Source organism: Bombus impatiens, unplaced genomic scaffold (assembly GCF_000188095.3).
Source record: "Bombus impatiens unplaced genomic scaffold, BIMP_2.2 scf_0474, whole genome shotgun sequence".
Taxonomy (NCBI): Eukaryota; Metazoa; Arthropoda; class Insecta; order Hymenoptera; family Apidae; genus Bombus; species Bombus impatiens.
Genome location: NT_176893.1, coordinates 84,620 through 106,555, shown reverse-complemented (window position 1 = coordinate 106,555; position 21,936 = coordinate 84,620). Strand labels below are relative to the sequence as shown.

The 21,936-nt window shown below is 33.6% G+C and overlaps 4 protein-coding genes across 19 annotated transcripts; 3 read left to right on the top strand and 1 right to left on the bottom strand.

The window, feature by feature from the left end:
* Window positions 1–296: 296 nt before the first annotated feature.
* On the top strand, window positions 297–9,679 carry LOC100747371 (open rectifier potassium channel protein 1). Of its 10 annotated transcripts, none has more exons than XM_024368672.2 (12): window positions 297–1,175; window positions 1,956–1,992; window positions 2,108–2,252; window positions 2,349–2,699; window positions 2,785–2,985; window positions 4,309–4,485; window positions 4,780–5,157; window positions 5,466–5,728; window positions 5,864–6,022; window positions 6,726–7,916; window positions 8,072–8,779; window positions 8,858–9,679. In XM_024368672.2, the coding sequence occupies exons 5-12, from the start codon at window positions 2,844–2,846 to the stop codon at window positions 9,017–9,019; spliced, it is 3,180 nt and encodes a 1,059-aa protein (XP_024224440.1). In that variant the 5' UTR covers window positions 297–1,175; window positions 1,956–1,992; window positions 2,108–2,252; window positions 2,349–2,699; window positions 2,785–2,843; the 3' UTR covers window positions 9,020–9,679. The 10 variants fall into 10 exon arrangements, with proteins under 10 accessions (XP_024224440.1, XP_024224443.1, XP_012242852.1 ...); XM_012387429.3 differs by lacking the exon at window positions 297–1,175 and having other exon boundaries at window positions 1,205–1,992; window positions 2,349–2,497; window positions 2,588–2,699; XM_012387428.3 differs by lacking the exon at window positions 297–1,175 and having other exon boundaries at window positions 1,205–1,992; window positions 2,349–2,510; window positions 2,593–2,699.
* LOC100747172 (histidine--tRNA ligase, cytoplasmic) lies at window positions 9,651–13,363 on the bottom strand. Of its 7 annotated transcripts, XM_012387435.3 has the most exons (7): window positions 13,250–13,363; window positions 12,613–12,982; window positions 11,967–12,275; window positions 11,247–11,462; window positions 10,945–11,166; window positions 10,366–10,867; window positions 9,651–10,260 (listed from the first exon to the last, which is right to left on the bottom strand). In XM_012387435.3, exons 2-7 carry the CDS (start codon window positions 12,706–12,708, stop codon window positions 9,797–9,799), a joined length of 1,809 nt encoding a protein of 602 aa, XP_012242858.1. In that variant the 5' UTR covers window positions 12,709–12,982; window positions 13,250–13,363; the 3' UTR covers window positions 9,651–9,796. The 7 variants fall into 7 exon arrangements, with proteins under 7 accessions (XP_012242858.1, XP_003490785.1, XP_012242860.1 ...); XM_003490737.4 differs by lacking the exon at window positions 13,250–13,363 and having other exon boundaries at window positions 12,613–13,065; XM_012387437.3 differs by lacking the exons at window positions 11,967–12,275; window positions 13,250–13,363 and adding an exon at window positions 11,599–11,746 and having other exon boundaries at window positions 12,613–12,754.
* A 5,030-nt stretch (window positions 13,364–18,393) lies between these two features.
* Window positions 18,394–19,715, top strand: LOC105680960. Its single transcript, XM_012387456.3, has 4 exons — window positions 18,394–18,574; window positions 19,066–19,254; window positions 19,336–19,497; window positions 19,568–19,715. Exons 1-4 carry the CDS (start codon window positions 18,515–18,517, stop codon window positions 19,667–19,669), a joined length of 513 nt encoding a protein of 170 aa, XP_012242879.1. The 5' UTR covers window positions 18,394–18,514; the 3' UTR covers window positions 19,670–19,715.
* Window positions 19,672–21,406, top strand: LOC100747057 (polycomb protein EED-like). Its single transcript, XM_003490736.4, has one exon. The coding sequence runs from the start codon at window positions 19,708–19,710 to the stop codon at window positions 20,989–20,991; it is 1,284 nt and encodes a 427-aa protein (XP_003490784.1). The 5' UTR covers window positions 19,672–19,707; the 3' UTR covers window positions 20,992–21,406.
* Window positions 21,407–21,936: the final 530 nt, after the last annotated feature.

The following is a 21,936-nucleotide window of genomic DNA, read 5'->3' as shown; positions in this document are numbered from 1 at the left end:
TATCTCTATTCCCGCCGCGTTTGCTCCACTTTTTATCTCGCTCATTTATTTAACCATTTTATTCCTTTCTTTAAATTCTTTCAATGCATGTATTTCGAGTAGTTTCGCTGTAGGTTTTCTTAAATAAATTTAGTTTTAAATCGATAATCGATCGAAATTTTGCGATAAGATAAAAAGATGTTTTTTACTGATACAGTGTTTTACTGATTTTTCAAATTTAATTCTTTTCTCTTTCTACATAAAGTTGTTGACCTCAACGCTTAGCATTATTATGACATACTTTTGAGCAAGGGTCGCGTAGAGTTATTTCTTAAAGTAGTCTGAGCACGTGACTGGTCATCAAAGTGACCAGTTTTTGTCTTTTATCCTTTCATGAAAAAAGATTTTATGATCGTGTTACGCGTAGTTCTTGTGTGACTAAGATGCGTTATAACGGCTAAAACTTACGAATATCGGTGACTTATTAAAAACGCGATTTTGCCATTCTATAAGTCATTCAATACGCGTTAATCGCAAGCAACGGTAATAACTTATTTCTCTTATATAAATGTAAAGTGTTCCGATCGACAAATAGTATTTAGATAAAGCAAAATCTAATTTCTATTAATTTCTATCTTGTCTGTCGACAATATGAGACAAAATAATAGATAGCAACTCGCAAAAATTGTAAAGTTGGAAAAGAAATATGGATCATGAGAAAGATAGAATTGTGATAGGTATGTATATAATCTTTAAGCTGTGATAAAATTTAAATGATACAGAAGAATAAGGGAGGGAGAAAAGCTGATAACACTAATGTTATTACAAATTTTTTAATTTCCTGCTATTTTTCAAAATTGCAAACTTTTTCGGTAAACTTTTTGTGACAAATAACGAACAATGGTACGCAATCGAGGATATTCGTGATAATACGAAAATTAAGGTATCTCATACCATCGGTTTTTATGTCATGTTAAAAAAATTCGTGGCTTGAAGCGGGGAGGATATAGTAATAGCATCAGTGGAAATTTCAAAAACAAAGAGTTAATTGGAAATGTAAACCACGAGGAAAAGGCAAGGGATGAACGAGGATATATCGGGAGACGTTTTAACGTGGCAGTTATCAGTATTGAAACGTGTTTGTACTCTCCAGATCGCAACTGTTGTACACCATATTCTATTTCACAACCATCAAGGTACGTACTTTCGTTTTATTCGGAATTGAAATAGATTATCACGTTTCGATTGATATGAATCTCGATCGAAACGTTATCGCACTTAACTATATTATTTAACTTTCGATAGCTTATTATCAATAATGTTTTGTTCTTGTTGCTACTACTGATGTTTAATCCACTTTTATTCGGTATCTGCCTTAGTGTCGTCTCAATCTCTATGTGTAATAAAGATAAGCTACTGCATTCCTGTATACCTATACAGTCTCGGTGAAATTTACATGTATAAAAAAAATTGAATATGTGACGTTTGACATCGATTTCTCAAATTTTGTAACAATTGGATAATTTGACAACGTTCTTTTAATATCCGTTCCTTTGATTTCATTTCCATTCGTTTTTCTTTTTACAACTGAAGAAGGTGTTACACCGTGGTTGGTTGCCAGTGAATAATCATAAGCGTAGATATGGAAAAAAAAAGTAAATAACTGACTGAGACGCATTCTCTAAGCGATAAATCATGCATTCGATCGATCTTTTCCTTCGATCTTTCAACTAGCAGGAAATATTGCGTTTTACAAAGTACATACATCGTGCAAGTTACGTAAAAAGCATCAAGGGAACATTTTTGTCGTCAACTGCGCGACAACTGCGAAAATTGTAGTCACGCGGCAAACGTCCCTAAGTTCAACTGCAGCCATCGAAACGATCAGTGTTCTCCAATAATGTGTTACCTACATTCAAGAAAATATTCGATTTAATAATTATCACTTCCAACACAATTAAGTTACTTTGTTTCAGATCTTTTGTCTCATTAGAATCGTCGTTCTTGCAACCGGTAAGAATTGAAAATCGTTCATATTCTTCTTTCATTGTCGTTCAAATCTTTGTTATGTATTAGAAAAAATCTCTTATACTACAACAAGAGTCTTTCTTACGTTCATTCGTTGCAGTTAGTACATTCGTCTGTCGTCATTTAGTTGATCGGTTTCGTGTCTTTGTACTAATTGTAAGAAGAATCGTCGTACAAAAAGGGTCGTCAAATTTAAGTGAACCGTAAATATATTTCAATGTTTTGTATTAAGGAAAATTTCTAAGGTAAGTCTCTTATGATTTCTTATGTTATTACAATGCTTTTTGACAATATCTAATCACGAAAGTTGTACATTCTTAAGTTTAACATTCTTTTTCTAGGATATTCGATAGAGTTTATATTATGTGAAAAAAAGAGAAGAAGCTTAAAACGGAAATGAAAAACAATCGTATTATTGATAAAACGTTTAGTTGATGACACTTAGAATCGTATCGGATATCTAATGGAGTTGACATCGAGGGAAAAGAAGGTGACTTTCGAAGGTCGCAAAGTCAGAGTCTAAAGAGTTATCACGCGATAATGTCGTAATCTGCCCGACTGTCCAATAATCTGTTTTTAGTGCAGTGGTAGTAAGAATCGCGACAATTTGCGAATCGGCCGTTTCATCGTGGATTATTGGATGTACTGTCATCAAGAATTGCTTTTCGTAGACTAGCGTCGTAGTTTTACAGGTATCAAACAACAGAGAAAAAGTTTAAAAAGCAAAGGACGAATCAATGAAACTCAATGAAATTTGACATTGTTATTTTATTATAGATTTTGGCAGTAGTTGCTGACACTTCATTGTCATCTCATTTCAGACGTTCAATTAAAGAATGTCGAAGAAACAATGGTTGGTCCTGTTGATGCTGTTTTTGACTTACTTGTTGCTAGGTGCTTCCATTTTCTACCATATCGAGAGTCGCCTAGAAATCGAACGCGTCGAAGAAGCCAAACGTGAACGCATCGAAATTAACGGTGAGCACAGTCGGTCGTGTAATTAAAGAACAAACTAGTATATAGATGATTCGAAATCTTAACAATACAACCTATAAAATTGTTCCTTGCCATTTAATGTTCATATATAATAATTTATATGAATTCGCTATTCGGCAGTTAAAAAATCAATGCAAGTTATCGTCGGCCAATAATATGAGCACATAAAAATCTATTGTACCTTTTTCATTACCGATCAACATTTATTAAAGTTTTAAAAAAGATTCGTCGTAGTCTCTCTCTCTCTCTCTTTATTTCTTTCTCTTTCTCTCTCTCTCTCTCTCTTTTCTGCTTCAGTTGAACAACAATGAGCAATTGTGATAAAAGATAAATTCGTTGGATCAGTTACTTCAATACTGAGTTACGAAATCGATAGCATGCGAAATCATTCGGATCAGCCACTCCTCAGAAAATTGTTCAGCAAATTCATCGGTTTCCTTCACAAACCGACCGTAAATGTTCATGAATAAAAACGTTTCAACTACTATCCTATCATAGTGATTAGAAGTACAACGTATGTACAATTGTGCAAAACATACACTTTTTTCTGGAATTTTCATTAACTTTGTAACTAGCATTATCGTGACATTAACCATTAAAATTAATAGTTTTGGTCGATTAGAAGATAATTACAGTATATACGATGAGCGAGCAGCTTTTACTTTCACATAATTTGTCATACGTTGCAGAGACAATAATAACAATCAATTAACATTTTTAATCGAAACTAATTTTATGATATTATCAAAAATGCATCTTATCTAATTGAGATCAAAAAATTGTAAAGAAATCTGATAATACATTTGAATTGACTCTGACGAATTGAAGAAGATCTTTACCTTTACGGTATGAAATTTGTTATCCGATGTGTTCTTTGTCGAATTGTATTGATGTGACTTCTTTCCCGGTACACGCACGCATATAAAGTTCCTTAACTAATTCGAAGCAAGTAGAGAACATAAATGATAAACGAATAAAGTGAAACGATAAGATAACGTTCGTCCGAGAACAGGTAGTTTAAATGGGGTATCATGCGAATTTTAAAGAGTGTAGGAGAGCGAGTGAAGTTTAAATTTTGGTTGATTATATCACAATCACGACGCGTGTATCATTAAATTCGGATTGTGATTCCTCTCTCTCTCTCTCTCTCTCTCTCTCTCTCTCTCTCTCTCTCGCTCTCTCTCTCTCTCTCCTATGATAAATTCATTTTATTTTTTCCAATTTTTAAGCACATTACAGATATTTAGATTATGTACGAGTATATTAGATATTAGTATTCAGACTCTGATGCTCATTGTTTTTCAGCTTTACTTCACGCACATTATGTGCCTAATCTTAGTCACGATCACGATGAAATTCTTGGAAAATTGACACGGTACTGTGGAAAGTCGGTTTATAATTATACCGACAACGAGACGGACCCCCTTAAATGGGATTTTTATAACAGTTTCTATTTTGCTTACACCGTCGTCAGCACGATAGGTACGTACTCGTGTAATATACACGATATATATACATTTTTACACGTTTATGCACAATAAAGATCAGGGAAAAAGCGAGTGAAGATACATGTACTTACATACGAATGTATATTTACGCGATCGTGAATCGGTATCGATTTGTAAAAGATTTGGACTGAAATACTAATTTTTCAAAACAACATATCGTATAGTTCGCGAACGTTTGAGTTTCATTTAAAAACTTGAATATTATCGACATCATACTAAAATTCCAAATATTGTTTGGCTAATCATCTATTAAATATACGCAATATAGGTTACGGGAATTTGGCTCCGACGAACATGCTTGGCCGCATTCTGATGATATTTTACGGTCTGATAGGCATACCTATGAATGGAATTTTGTTAACACAATTAGGAGAATTTTTTGGGCACGTATTCGTCAAAGCTCATAAGAAGTACAAATCGTACAAGAGTGACCATAATGACTATTATACCAGAAAATTAACAACGTTCGAAACGGGAAAAGTTGGGTTGGCTGCACAGATATTCGCTCATTTGATGCCAGGCTTCATCATGTTCATCTTTTTCCCGGCATTTGTCTTCTCCCATTACGAGGGTTGGAGTTACGACGAAGCTGTTTACTACGCTTTTGTTACATTGACAACCATTGGTTTCGGAGATTACGTTGCAGGTTAGAAAACATTTTGTCACGTTTTTTCGCCGATTCTATTTTTAGCATGAAAAGTAACTTGTACAATAAGTTGAGTGAACTGAAATACGCTTGTACTAAAACTGAGACATCGATCAGAATATATCTATGCACAACGTTCTCATTCACTTGACGAAATCTTTTTCACGTGTGCCTGCACGGATTCTACGTCCCTATAATAAGATAAATAGATCGAAACTAATTTTTTTGAATGAATTGTAATGAAAATTGTAATGAAAAAATTGTCGATGATCTTGCATCGTATTCGTATTCATATTCATATTCGATAGGACAGGACAATAGCAAGGGTAGCGGATTTTTCTTTATGTTATACAAGACTTTCCTGATCTGTTGGATTTCGTTTGGATTGGGATACACTGTCATGATTATGACGTTTATCGCACGAGGTATGCGCAGTAAGAAGATTACTAGAATCGAGCATAAACTAGCGATCAATTTGAAGCATACACAAAGTAAAATCTGGAACGAATTCAACAAGGAGATAAACTACCTGCGTCGTGTTTTCAACGAGTTACAGCTATCTAAAGTCAGGGTAAACGAAATCGCATCTCTGATTCTGTACTTCGATCTTTCCCGCTTATATGCTTATTTATATAATGAATCGATATTTCTCTAATATGTTATTATGCATTCAAAAACTTTATTCATATATTTTAATACATTTCAGAGAGTATATATCGATGAATGTAATTATGAGATTCCACCTTCGAAATTTCCACGTAGCAATAGCTTTCCTGATCTTCGAGATTTGCTCTATGGTTCAAAAGAGAAAGATAAGTTGTGTAACAGACCTCGACGTCGCGCCAACAGCGAAGTGGTACCGACGGTAAGCGATTTTCTCGAATACGAGCATGATCACCACCAAAAGCTATGGTCTTGTAATTTGATCGAGATTAACATATTGTTGATCGAAGAATTTATGCAAAAAATGCCTTTTGACCGGCGTTTGCTATTTTTCATGAAATGTTGCCTTCAATCCATTCTTCTGTAGAAGCAAAGGTGCATTTTTGAACACCGTGCGTATCATTTTCACTTTCAGTGTCACAACCGATCACTAACTCTAAGGTTTTTTGTTGATCTAATATTCACGTTTGAATTAGAATTATTATAATATATTATTTTAATACATAGAATTATTATAATATATAGAGAACAACCATTTTCCGAATCACTAGTATTGTTACTCGAACAATCAAACAAAGCATTTGCATAAAATTCATCAAAAATTCCTTCTTCGGTAAAAAATTTGCGATGCACCATTTTTGAAAATATAACGCCAAAAAAGTTGTCTATAATATGCAAAAGGTTAGAAGAAAACCTAATATGACAAAAAGTGAATGATAAATACGATCACAAACTCTATAATAAGCACTTTATAAATTTTGAGCTCTAATAACTTTATACGATGGTTCTATCTGGACCTCTCTCTATTATCTAAATGCTATCTCTTTTTCTGAATACGTGCCCGGTCGATAACATTTGAGTAATACAACAATCACTGTTAACACATGTTTTTCATTGCTCCATAGGAAGATCAAATAACTCGCGTCGTTTCTGAGACTGATCTTCAAAGAATCGACAAAACGGCAACATTCGCAACTCATGCGATGGTTCAGCCAGCAGAATTGTTGGCAAGATTGGTTAATATTCTTGGTTACATACCACCAGCTACAGAGGATACTGGAGCTGATGATTCGAATCAGACAACTTTCATTAGCCAAGATATCGGATATCGTGGTAACAGGCTCGAAGAAAATAACAGTAAATTATATTCGGAGGAAGAGCCAACTTACACGTCCAGTACTGGACCTGGACTCTGGACTATCGGCCATGAAAAAATACCAGCATATCGCTTTGCTAATCCTCGTTCAAGAGCGGCTAGTGAGATCAGACTACACGAGACGAAGAAAGAAGATCGAAACACGGAACGAACCTGGTCCGGTCCGACGGCAGCTAAAAAAATTCATGAATTGATGAAATTGCGAATAAGCGAATCATCTGGCAAAGAACATGGCATTAAAGAAAGAAAATTTTCTAAACTTCGTAACTTTGCATTAACAAGATCTGTTTCCAAAGCACTGGGTTCGTCTGCTCCTTGGAAAGGTCGTTTCTCAATGAGTTCAGAAAAAAAGAACTCGGAGTTAGATCACGAGATTAACAGAGAGACCGGACAATCATTCCCATTGGGATCGGTAGCGATCGATGATAGACGAGACTCGACCACTTCAAATCTACGGAGACATTATTACACTCATACTGGTGCAGGTAGCAATCTTAATACAGAAACTACTAATAATTTGCTCGAGGAAACCAGTTTAGCCGATTTTTTGAGAGCCCTCACTGCTCTTCATGCGAGCGTCGTTACGAATGACAGTTGGATCTCAGCTACGAACACGGATCAGATTCAACGTAATCAACCTCGAAGAAAAATGGGCACCGCTTCCTTGACACCGCCGAAACTTCCCAGTTTGTTCACGTTATTTTCCCCTTCTCCGCCTACATCGACAACTCAAAGTAATCAAAATACGATTACGCAAGAGTTTAATGCAAACTCGAACGAAAACAAGCTCCCTTGGCCTCAAAACCGACGAGAGTCGAGAAGAGGTAGTTTGATATTCGTTGCACCTACTACTACAAAATCGAGAAGATTTTCTTTAAGACCAGTGGCGACACCCATTAGTCCTCCAACGCCTCCGAAGAACGATACACCATTCTTATCGGTGAGTTCGGTGATCCACCAAGAATCGATTAAAACATTTTTTGCCTTCGAAAACGAAAGGAATCCTCAATTTCGTCGCCTTTTATCCTATTCCGTCCTTTCACGTGACAATGCGTTTCATGCTATTTGCACTTACCTACTTTCACTTTTTTTTAGGATTCACAGCAAATGCCATACGAAAGTAGATCAACGTCTTTGTTTGAATCACTCAAAGAACCTCTTATTTCAACAGAGAGAGCACCGGGACTTTCAACGCCAATAAAATCATTTTTAAACGATCGGCGTTTCTCGCTACGACCTACTCAAAATCCGAACGGATGTTTAATAGATAATAATCCCGCCGCTCTCGTTCCTGCGCTCAAAGCTGTACCTCGTTGGAAGGCTGGGATGTTACAACGACAAATCAGTCAAATGAATCTTCGACGTCGAGCCAGAGCCTTCAGTTTGAGCGACGTTCACGCTGAAGATCTCAAAGAAAGAGCCGAGCCTTTTGATCTATCGTCCAGTAATGGCAAGAAACATAATTATGATGCAAAAGAATATCGTAAAAATATATCTCCGAATAAATCCGAGAGAGAAGATTTGAAAAATGACGGATTCGCAAAATCCATTAAAAATTCAGATCAGTTTGCGTCTTCGGTTTGTACTTCAGCTGAACGATATTCGTCGTTTTCGCAAGAAAGTGCTTTAACGAATCCTGTTCGACTCGAAGAAAAGAACGTGCGAATTTTTGAACCACATACTCAACCCACTTCAAGTATAGCCTCGACCGAGAATATCAATCATTTGAACGAACATACTCCTTGTCCCCCGTTAGATATATACAACGAAGAAAAATTCGCTCCATCCAGCACAGAGAAACAGGTATCCTCGAACGATTCTTCTACTACTAATGACTCTACTCTCAATTATAATTCATTTACCGATATTGATACATTACAGGAATTACAGGAATCATTAGTGGAAGTGAAAATAGAGAACCCCATTACGAATATCGTTCGTAATCCTTTTACAGCTGACGTTTCTCTAAATAATTCGCTTGATTCACTTTCAGAGTTGAAAGTCGAAAAGCATGGATCGCACTTGCCTATTAATAAATCGTGACATGCGGTATTTGCTGAACGTCAAACTTACATATATCTGCACTCATTTTACAGTCGGACTGTCCTTCGGACTGTATCGAAGTACAGCAAATCTCAGACGATAAATGAAAGACCAAACGACGGTATGACGATAAACAAGGAACGAAGAATTTATATGTATATACATTGTACAGAAACTTTTAGTCTTTAGTCATTGTACAGAAACTTTATAATTGTTTCCCAAAAGCTGTCGCTTTCTGTTATGATCAATTTTAAGGAAACAAAAGATTGAAATTTAAATTGGAGGAGAGAGATTATTGCAAAGAAAAAGAGAGATCGAACGTTCTTTTCTCGTTATATCATCGATATCAATATATTAAGTTTCTTTAAGTATCCCTACTTTTACTGTTATACTTATTTACTAGTTTTATTTCCTACTCTTTTCTATTGCTTTCTTTCACTGCTACAAATGACCGTTACAAAAACGAAACTGGACGTCGAGTTATCACGATTTCTAAAAGAGATGATTATTTCGCGAAAAATTATTTCGAAGATCTAGCATTTTTGATACCCATGTATTTTTATTCAATCATTCGATACAATAAATTATGTATAATTTAGTTTACACAGGAACGCAGTTTTCTTCTTTCCTCAAGTGCCGAGTTTCAAGCAAGTTACCGTGCAATGTATCGGCAAAAAGTGACACTTGACAAAGAATTGAACAGTCACTGTTTGGTATGATACTATTAGACTGTATAAATTAACGATGTTCGATGTTCGAGTAATGTATTGTATATTTCTACAACCTTTTTCTTATCTCTTCAATTAAATGTGCTCGGGGGATCGAAATTTCTGTACGCGACACAACATCTCTCAATGTAACTTCTCCCCTAGCCAATTCTCCTTCACCGATTATTATAGCCAACGGTATTCCACTTTCTTCGCAATATTGTAATTGCGCAAGCAATTTTACGTTTCTTTTGTAAGACTGTTCGGCTTTCACCCCAGCATCCCAAAGAATTGACAAAAGTTTCATTCGTTCTTCATGCAAATTCTTTTGTGCAGTCGCTACAAACACCTCAACTTCGGTGGTTCGCGTTTTCACACCTTCCTTATTCAACTTTGTCTCTAGGACATTGAAAATTCGTTCGACGCCCAACGACAAGCCAACACAGGGAATCGATTTGTGTTTGCTATCAAACATTCCAACCAAATTGTCATAACGACCACCACCTGCGACGCTACCAACGCCAACGTCGTCACCTGCAAAAGAAAATAAAATAACTCCAGATGAAAGAACTCTTCAAGTTTTTGAATTCTATTAATACAAATTGTTTTAAAACGTTGCGAAACTCTTTAAGAATTTACCAATCAATATCGCTTCGAAGATTACGCCTGTATAATAGTCAAGTCCTCTAGCAAGGCTAAGATCAAAAGTTACTTTGTCTGTCACTTGCAATATATTGCAGTACTTGTATAATAATTCCATAGATTCAAGGCCTTTCGTCGCCGATTCGTATTTCATTAATTCGCTGTCTTTTCTTAGCTCAGAAATTAATTCTATTCCACCGAATCGCGACACGTAAATGCCAATTTTGTCAGTACTGGATTCATCCAAACCTTTCTCTTCAATTATTTCTTTTTTGACTTCTGACCACGAATTTTTATCTAGTTTATCAATAGCAGAACACACAGCACGAAATTTATTACTTGGAACACCACAAGCAGCAAATATACCATCCAATAGCAATCTGTGGTTCAATCTAATTGTATAAGGTCCTACATCCAGAGATTGTAACGCCTCGGAAATAATGCGTATGCATTCTGCATCTGGTATCATAGGATCATACTGCCCGGCTATGTCGAAATCCTTTGATATGGAGAAGATCAAATATCAATCATAGGTCCATCAACAGCATTATTCTTAATATATGTTATTGGACTTACGCATTGGTAGAACTCTCTATATCTACCCCTTGTCGTAGATGGATTGTCCCTTCGATAAACTTTTGCTATATGATACCTTTTTATGGAAGAGATTTTTCCCATAGCCAGATATCTAGCAAAGGGTACAGTTAAGTCATATCTAAGGGACAAAATTTCTCCGCCTTGATCCTTCAAGTCATAGATCAACTTTGAATCTTCTCCATATTTTCCTGTCAAAACTTCCTAAATTGGAAATAATTTTTACTTAAAATATGGAACAGAAAATCTGGTTACTCAAATCATAATGGACAATTTTTGCATACTTTCCGTTCAAATATAGGAGTATCTATTGTTTCTGCACCATGCTTTTTAAACACTGCAATTATTTTATCCAATACTGTAAGTCGTAGTGCCATCTGTTCAGGACCATAATCCCTTGTACCTTTAGGTGTTTTCAGAAGAAGCTTGGAAGGTGCCTCGCCATTTTTTTCTCCTAGTTGAGCTTTTAATTCCAATAATTTAGTAACTTCCTCTGCAATCTACACAAAATTAAAAATTAATTGATGCTTGTTTAACATGAAGATCTCAAATTAACTTTAAAGATGGGATATATTTAATACAATCTTTCTTTTTATCGTTGTTCATCACAGAAAACTGCCTATATAATTTGCGTACCTTTAGCCTCAAAAGCATCGATGCATGGTAATATTTTCGTGCAGGTAGTAAGGCATTGGTCCACATCAAACACAACATCACAAACGATCCAGTCATTTAAAAGAACCAGAATCAAAGAGAAAAGTCTGCCTCAATGTTGATTATTAAACTAGCCGAAAGAACAAATAGTACCATATAAGTAGACTAGCAAGCAAATGCTATAAATTATATGGTTTATGTAATATAGCTGATATAAACATGTACAATTAATACAGTTTCCCAAGAAGAGAAATTTCATAGGGAGACGTTAACCGATGCGTGCAAATTTTTATAAACATGCCTATATATAATTTATAGCGATTTTGTTTGCCAGAGAACAACCACCTCACCTTTCGATCAATTATGTTTCGGTCGGAAAGGCGAAGGTTGCTTATGTGATCAACCTTTCTCATCAGAGGAGTAATTGATCCTTCCGGATCGGGAAACGTGTTACGTTCAATTCGATCGAAATTTTGAATGTTTGTGAACCATCTTTTCAAATGTGGCCATTTGAAGAGCCGATCATTAACGAAGGTTACGCAGAAATCAAAGAATATTGTGTCTTTCATAGTAGGAACCCATCCACACACATAACTGACATCCGCGAAATCGTGGTTAATATTTTCTAAATGCGCTTCTAAGTTCGAAGTCGTTGAATCCTGAAGAATGGAAAATGATATACTACGGTCTCTGTCAGAGGTTAGATGCAAACGAAAGATCGAAGATGTTTTGTCATAAGATGCTGGTAAATTTATTCATGAGAACAAGTCAAAAAACGAAAAATTCGTGGACAAGACATTTGTAAAAAGACCCTAATCACAAACAATTATTACAATTACAATTATAATTGTAACTCAAATATAAATTCAAATACAATTCAAGCACATGGAGACGAAATTTACTGTTACCAGAAGGTATCGCCTGTACAGTTACATTAAAAAATTCGTGACAAAAAGGATATACAAGTCTGTAATACGTAAAAGTAATTGCTCCTACCTGAAAATTGTTGGCTTTAGCAGCTTTCAGTTTCCGTACAATTTCTCCTTGTTTTTTCACCTGCTCCAGCAACTTTTCATCGATTTCGTCAGCCATAATGCGTGATTCGGTCTTTCTCCGTTTAACTCCAATTCCAAACGCTTCATGCAACACGGCATCACTGCGCCTTCCAGCAGGTTACATCCAACGATTGTACTCAGATTTACTGTCGGTCTGCTCATTTGACCGACTTTACAATTCCATTCGATTCGCGTGTTTGACGCGTGTGTTCGTGAAAGGATGAACAGATTTTCTTCACCACATTCATATCCAATTTGTTTTTCGAATAGATACGAAATGGTGGACAATATTGATTCATTCGTCATTAATGCTAGAAAGACTATCCGATATATTGATAACTGATATTTTTCTTTTCTGTGATTTATCGGAATTAAGAAATGTCAGTACAAAATTGATATGTTTCAACATCTTGATGAATCTCGAAACCGATAAATTTTTAAGATTATACAATATATTTTTAATAATATTGTAAATATATACGATATATTCGTTAATAAGGGAGAAATTCTTCAATAACAAAGGAACAACATGTAAGAAACGTATGAATTAATAATTTAAACACTATAGTTTCGCTTACAGCGCAGGATTAGTATTTGACGTGAATCTCACATAGAGGTTATGTGTATAACCCATATATACATACATATAGAGCTTATACTAACGAAGGGACACGAATAGTGCGTGTCGATAGGATTGACAGAGAGAGAGAGAGAGAGAGATATTTTTCTGTCTCAAATCTCAATTGTATCCGCTGGCCACGTGACCACATACCCGTAATTATGTCATCTGACAATCCTGTTTCATTTTATTGCTTAAACTCGAATCACTAAAAGTGATTAAGTGATTAAGATTAAGTGATTAAGTAAAACCTCTTTGATCATTTATTAAAGTTTTTGTACAATTAAAAAAATATATAATAATAATGCTAAAATCAATAAATAGGATCTGGAACGATATGGTGTAGAACATAATTTAGTTTTTAAAATAATAAAAAAAATATAAACATAAAAGCAAGTAAATAAAACAAATGCATATGAATATACATAATATTCATATACATATAATACATATAAAACAAAAAATCATCTATGATCTTGAGAAAGAACACAATATTTAAGAAATATTAAAATTGCTGGGAATATTGAATTAAATACAATACATTTCATCAAGTTTTAAAATAATCTATTTTATATTTATTCATTACGAAATAATATTAGTTGCGTCAATTTCTCGCTCTTTACAAGAAGATAACGATTACGAACACTGCGAAATCTCGAATGAGTTGGCTGTCTTAAAGAAAAAATTTTCTCTCTAGTTATATGTGCATTCGATTACAGCTGAGTATACAGTATACAGCTTAGACTTTGCATCTTATGGGATTTTGAATCACCCTCTGCAATTTACAGCGATGAGTATAGGAATTATATTCAATCCAACTAATAAAGTTGGTGAAGTCAGACGAGCGTGATGAGATTAACAGGAGATTAACATTGAGATTAACAAAAATCTGTTGTAAAGATACCGCTCTAGTCACAAGAACTATACAATGAAATAAGTTCTTGTAGCGTAAAATCACAGTGAATATATCTCGTTTGTGGTAGAACTAAATACAATAGGTCCTTGTATATTCTAGTGTCAGAAAGGAAATGAAAGTGCTCACGCCCGTAGTTCTAGTTGTTTCACAGTCTAGGCACTGCACCATGCGGTCAAGTGCTGAATGGTTGTTCCCGGACTAGTGCTACACCATATGGCGAAGAGCTGAGGTTAACTAAAGTTAGCATATACAAAAACCTATAAAGTTAGCGATCTGCCCTATTTGGTTGCAATTTATCATATACAAGAATCTATGTATTTAAGCTTAAAGTTAGGGATTTGATCTGTTTAGTTACACACTAGCATAGACAAGAATCTTTTGAGTTCCACGCTGCAAGAACCTATTTAATTGTGCGGTTATACAGAAAAGTTCATATTTAATCATTTATCCGAGATAGACGAGTACGAGAATGACAAAATAACGCAATAATGAAATTAATTATAAATTTCCTAAGAAAGAGAAATTAATTGTTTACTATATTTTTTTAGAGAAGAAAGGAGAATATTCTATAAACGATAATCAATCAGTGAAATGATGCGATAATTTTAATATATCTTTTATACGCAATATTTTTTTAGATTTAACATTATATTTATTTCCGTCACGATAATGTTTTTGTTATAGTAAAATGAAAATATCAATTTTTTAGCAATAAATTGGTGAGCAATGAATAATATTTCTGACAAAATGTATGTATCTCAGGTATATTTATGAAAAGGATAAAAATAAAAAAACCAGTTAACTATAGGCTAAGATGTAAGGACATGGAGACGTAACGACTAATTTGTGCAATCATGTAACTAACCACGCTTTCTATCCATCTTACTTTCATTACTGACTCCTATTTATTAATTCTATGAATATTGTTTTTGTTAAAATTAGGAGGATTATATTAAGATGAACATATCACATTATATTGAAAGCAGACGACACTTCTCATATGGTATCTAGCGAAAGAATGACAAAAAAATAGAAGAGGGATTACAAAAGATGAAATAAAAATATGAAATCTTTTAACGAAAATTTTAGATAAATGAATTGTCTTAAAAAATATGGTAAATTATGTCAACATTGGTAGCGAAAATTTCACTTCAGAAGAAAATCGAAAATTTTTATGAAAATTTAATATATCTATGAATTTTTTACACAAAGATACGGCAGTCTGGGAAAACGATGACACATATAAAACAGGGATAGAAGTAGTACAAAATGTCAGAATATAATAATTTATTAACAAAAAACAACGAAAATAATAAATATATTCACAAATATTAGATATACCTAATATGTATGTATGTCTCTATGTCAATAGACCGTTCTATAAAGGAAAACTATCCAATATGTTTAAGTCAAATTTTACACTTGTATTATTCAAGTATAAATTTGTGTCTTCGAGGAAATCCCAACTGCTCTTCGCCCTTCCTTTTGACTCTTGAGACTTGCACCCTTCTTTCTTGATGTCTTCTCGGGCACGGATCTTCTTCACTTTTAATGGAAAGCTCTCCTTCCAATGCTCTCCTTCCAATGCTTCTAGAATCATTGAAGAAATTAATTCTTCAGAAACTGTAGAATTCGGAACACGATTGTTTTGTAGGATGACTTCATAGTGATCGTTTTGTTTTACTTTACGAACAAGAGAGTTTCGGCGGTCAGCAGGAAATCACATTCTCACCTTTTGCGACGAAGAGTCCTCTTCTCGGACGAAGATGTCGGGATTCATTCTCTTTTTTCTAATTCATTTTCCTTTTCCCGTACGAATATATGTATACTACCATGCATCTAATAGAAATAAAACCAGGAAAGTAAGACGTATTTTTCCCCAAAATATTCAATAATATTTATTTCTAGAATAACAGAGTACGATTATATACGAAGTTGGCGTGAAATAATTAAAATTTATTTTTTACAAGGATAAAATGACAGTGAAGCTGAGATAAATTTAGAAATCAATATATCGGCATAACATATAGGGTTATCCACTTAATCCGGAACCCGCGTTTACAAGATATTGAGAATGACAGTAGTGTAACATGTACGCTTACTACTAAAATCAAATATTGCAAGCCATCTATGAGCTGTCGATCGATCTGATCGATGCCTGTGTGAGGAGTCCTGTTGTATCTCAACTGTTTAACTTGTTCCTTATTGTTACGCTCGACATATTCACAGCAAAACGGTCCAAAATCAGGTAATAATAGTCAATTTATAGAAAGAAATCGTTAACAAATTTAATATGGTATTTAATATGGGAAAATATTTAATATGGTAAGGGTAAAAATTTCTGAACTAAATAAGAAAAGGACCTTAATGTTTGTAAGAATGTAAACAATTTCATCGTAATTTGTAATAACTGTGAGAAACTTGTAAGAAAATCTGAAGTTCGAACACCTGGGTCGGCTGCCTTACTTTCGTCACCCTTAAACATCGGAAGAGAAAGAGTGAACACTCCCCGCCATATGGTGTCATGGACCAACGGCCCCGACGTTTGTAACTGCGACGCCTGATTTTCCGAGTATTCTTGATACAATCATCGATATGGACGAACGTCAAAGTAAAACCACGCGAGTTCAGCATTTCCGAATCTAGAGAACGTGCTGTGAACATGACTACCTTGAATTCGCTTCTAATATTTTTTTACAGTTTTGAATGCGGTTTTGAATAAAAATAAAGTTACGTTGCAATTACATTTCAGATAAGATATCAGATAATTCAAGCTATCAGTTGTTAAAAAAAGAAATTGAGCCATATGTAGGAATAAAAGAATTCGCTAGCTCGCTTTGAAATTTCGGGGCGCGCAGGAACATGAAGTCGTCGGGCGAAAACCTGCGTTCTCTGCTTATTGTAACGTCTTTCGTTTACGAAGAAACTTTTTCTTTCTTATTTTTTTTAACCAATTATATCGTGCTTCATGTTATTTTAATTACAAAAATATCACGGATATGTTGATGAAAGTTTCATTAAAAAATGGATCAATAATATAAAAGTTTTAATATAAAAATTTGTCACTATCTCTGTAATCAGTAGTAGATATTCAATAAAGAAACGCTATGTAATTGTTTTATTGTAAATCCTAAGATATCATCAAAATGGTCTAAAATGCCCGTACTGTATGTCTTCACCTTCGTCTACAGGCACAATTCTTTCTCAACTATTGTTGCGTTTTTTGATAATACAGGAAACATTTGATAATCGTACAAAAATCGGGACCTAAGTGTTGCAATAATGGAAATGTAGAAATCATTCTGTTTCTCGAAACTGAGGTCTTAGACATATTAGACGTAGAAAATGACAATGAAAGTGAAAGAGAAGGAGAGACTGACAATCAAAGTGATCCACAAATATTAAAGGCCCGCCATAAGGTGAGATCTTTAACTCAAAATTCAAACTTTTTTATTTTTTCAAGATAGTTGAATTCGTCTCAACAAACACCGGCGTACATACTGAGGAAAAGGAATACGTGGTTCCATGCAACGGTGAAAAAATATTCATGCCAGTACAGTGTATGAAAAAATATACACGCCAAGTGCCGAAGATTAATGTTAAATTTAAATGGTGTATGGAAAAATATTAAAATTAACATCATTTTACTGATTCATTATCGTTTGGAACAGAATATTCTCCTTTCTTCTCTAAAAAAATATAGTAAACAATTAATTTCTCTTTCTTAGGAAATTTATAATTAGTTTCATTATTGCGTTATTTTGTCATTCTCGTACTTGTCTATCTCGGATAAATGATTAGATATGAACTTTTCTGTATAACCGCACAATTAAATAGGTTCTTGCAGCGTGGAACTCAAAAGATTCTTGTCTATGCTAGTGTGTAACTAAACAGATCAAATCCCTAACTTTAAGCTTAAATACATAGATTCTTGTATATGATAAATTGCAACCAAACAGGGCAGATCGCTAACTTTATAGGTTTTTGTATATGCTAACTTTAGTTAACCTCAGCTCTTCGCCATATGGTGTAGCACTAGTCCGGGAACAACCAAATTTATTAGTATGAGCACTTTTATTTCCTCTCTGGCAGTAATAAAGTTAGTGGAGTAATAGAGTTAGTGTACAAATGGGAGTGGAGGAACAAATTCATATCACGTGACACAAGCGACATTTAAGTTGTTGAATGGTAGTAGAGGTAATATGACGTCATGTATTTCTCGAGAGTCGAAAGGGAAAGGAATTTGAGGAGAGAATTCTCCTGGCAACAGTGGCGGCAAGCGGTAAGACAGTTGGCAAAGATGGAAACATGGCGGGGGTACTCACTAATTGTGGTGTATCCCGAAATGATTGTCTAATTTCTCTTTTGGTACGTTTGTAATTTTTAAATGTAATTATTACATGTTTATTTTATTTTATAGAATTTTCCTAGAAGTTTTTTCAAATAATACATAACTATTATAATAGCTAAAAGAATAAAATATAAATATTATTTTATTGTAATTTCTTGTTATTTAAGATATTTTTTTATTTATTAAAAGAGTTTTTACTTTATATTTGTACATTTAAGCAGGAAAGAATATTTGAAAGAATTCAATTAATTTGCGTTTGTTTTCTACAAATATTTCATGCTGTTGTATTTATTTATGATATTTATGTAGTATTATTAATAAGATATATCAACAAATACAATATCTTGGTATTTTTATTAAGTAATGTAATAATTTCTTACTACTTTTTATACACATTTCTGTCATCTTTTTGAAAAATAGTAAATATTCAGTTTAGTGAGGTTATGTTGAGTTCTAAAAAATGTTTGTTGATATGAAATAATATTTATAATGTAAAGGATAATTATAGGTTGTAGGGCCAGCAGAATTATGTCGCAAAGTTTCTGAAGGATTACATAAAAGTGCAAAAGAAAGGAAGTGGCGTATTGTCGTACATCAGTGTGAACTTGTTGCTAAAATCATAGAATCGAGCTTAAGTCTTGGTATCGATTTCATTATTTTTGTTTTTGATTGGAGAACTACACAATCTTTATCCGAAGTAAGTAGATATAAGTATATATGTCTAACAATTATAGTCTTTATGATATAATATTAATATCGAAGAAAATTATTTCTCAAGGTAGAAACAAATATAAGTCTCATAGATGAACATTATATAATTTCTGGAGCTGTATGCCTTGTAAATTGTAGAGGAATTTCAAATATTATGGGATTGACTTCCCACAAATCAGCAAAAATACGAGAGAAATACAATATTCGATTTTTATCTGCTAATGTTTTTGTAAGTTGTATATGTATATATTTCCTTTTGTAATTTATAATTATTCTATTAATTTTTATATTCCTCTTAGAAACCACAAATTTGTGTTCAATTAAGTAATAGAATACTGAATTTAGTGGAAGCTATATTGGGCATAACAAGTGGAATTCCTACTACTGGTCTACTGATATAAAATTTTGTAAAACCTGTTCTTATATTATTAATATTAAAATGAAGAAAACAAATAGTAAAAATCAAGCATATGCTTCTAGTCAAGAAGACAGTGAGAACGATAGTGATGAAACTGAATGTAGTATTGGCAGCAATTCAACTGCTGGTACCCATCGCAGTGATACACCTACCCGCAGTGCTCGTTATAGAAGAAAAGGTCGGCGTAGAAGTAAAACAGCAAAATATAAACCATGTACAGACAAGCCTCTTTACAAATATTGCTGCAGTGTTAAAGAAGATCATGGACAGCCATTGTTTGGAGTACAGTTTAATCATCATTTAAAAGAAGGTGAACCATTAATATTTGCTTCAGTAGGAAGCAATCGAGTAAGCATTTATGAATGTCCAGAAGGAGGAAATATCAGATTACGTCAGTGTTATGCAGATCCTGATCCAGAAGAAAATTTTTACACTTGTACTTGGACTTATGATGATTCTGGGAAACCTTTATTAGCAGTTGCTGGATCACGTGGTGTTGTAAGAGTTATTAGTCCTGTAACTATGACTTGCATCAAACATTATATTGGACATGGACATGCAATAAATGAATTAAAAATTCATCCTAGAGATCCAAACATATTGCTTTCAGCATCAAAAGATCATGCTCTTAGATTATGGAATATAAAAACTGATGTATGTATAGCAATATTTGGTGGTGTTGAAGGTCATAGAGATGAAGTCTTAAGTGCTGACTTTGATATGAAAGGAGAACGTATTATTTCATGTGGCATGGATCATGCTCTGAAACTATGGTCATTGGATAAGGCAGATATGCAAGAAGCAATAAAGCAGTCTTACTATTGTAACCCTAGTCGTAATGGAAGACCTTTTGATTCGATACTTCAACACTTTCCAGATTTTACTACACGGGATGTTCATCGTAACTATGTTGATTGTGTTAAATGGTATGGTGACTTCATTTTAAGTAAATCTTGTGAAAATTGTATTGTTTGTTGGAAACCAGGACGCCTTGAAGATTCTCAATTACGCAGTGGAGAAACAAGCGCTACAGTTTTACATAGGTTTGAGTTTAAGGAATGTGATATATGGTTTATACGATTTTCAATGGATTTTTGCCAGCGTACAATAGCTTTAGGAAATCAAGTGGGTAGAACATATGTGTGGGACTTAGAAGTTGATGAACCTGGTCAAGCACGCTGTTATTCACTGCAGCATCCGCGATGTACTGCACCTATACGTCAAACAAGTTTAAGTAGAGATGGTTCAGTTTTGTTATGTGTTTGTGATGATGCTACTGTATGGAGATGGAATCGTGAACATTAATATCTCCATAATACATACAATGGTGCCTTTTTATATTTACATAACATACTGTATTAGATGCTTATTACTGCCTTTATAATTACTATAAATAGTAAATTGTAAATTTGTAACAGCGTATATTTATAAAGTAATTATAATAATTTCTCTATTCATAAGTAATTTATGAAAAATTAAAATTTAGATATTTATATATTTTATTACTAATGATAATATCCTCTTTATAAAAAAAATGTGGAGCTAGTTTTTTATACACAGAACTGTATCAAAAGGAATTTGAAGAATTACATTATGTTGTATTCATAGCAATTTTAGAAAGCTTTATATACCTCTATATGGCTCTAATTCTTCATAGATAATATTTTGCGCACTAGTATAATTATTTCACAAAATAAAGTTATTTTGTACAAATATTTAACTATTCCATTTTATAATTAAACTTTAATCTAAACCTACTTGTAACAATATTTCACTTGTGATAAAAAATTAATGCATTTTTTTATAAATAGTAAACAACAAAACATTTGATTAATAACAAATGACAATAATACAAAATCAAATATTTAAAAAACTTTCTCAAAATTAAGATAAATTCTAATTCTTTTTTATGATTAAAATAATTTCGTTTATAAACATAGAAATGAAGAATCTGACAAGACCTCGATTCTCTTATATTTTTCGATATCCCACGACTAAATTTGGAATTTAAGCACAAGCAGATGATCCCAAAAGTTTCAAGAATCCGAACAATACAAATGTATTAAGATCTCATTCGATTTCGTCTAAATTTTCCGACCCTGGAAACTCAGATTTCTCGTATAATTGCAACTCGTGATACAATCCTTGTATTTTAAAATTTTTACTATAAATTTTAAATTTGCTTCAATTTACTATTCTTCAGTGACTGATTTATACATTGATTTGATAATAATCCTGTAATTGAATTGT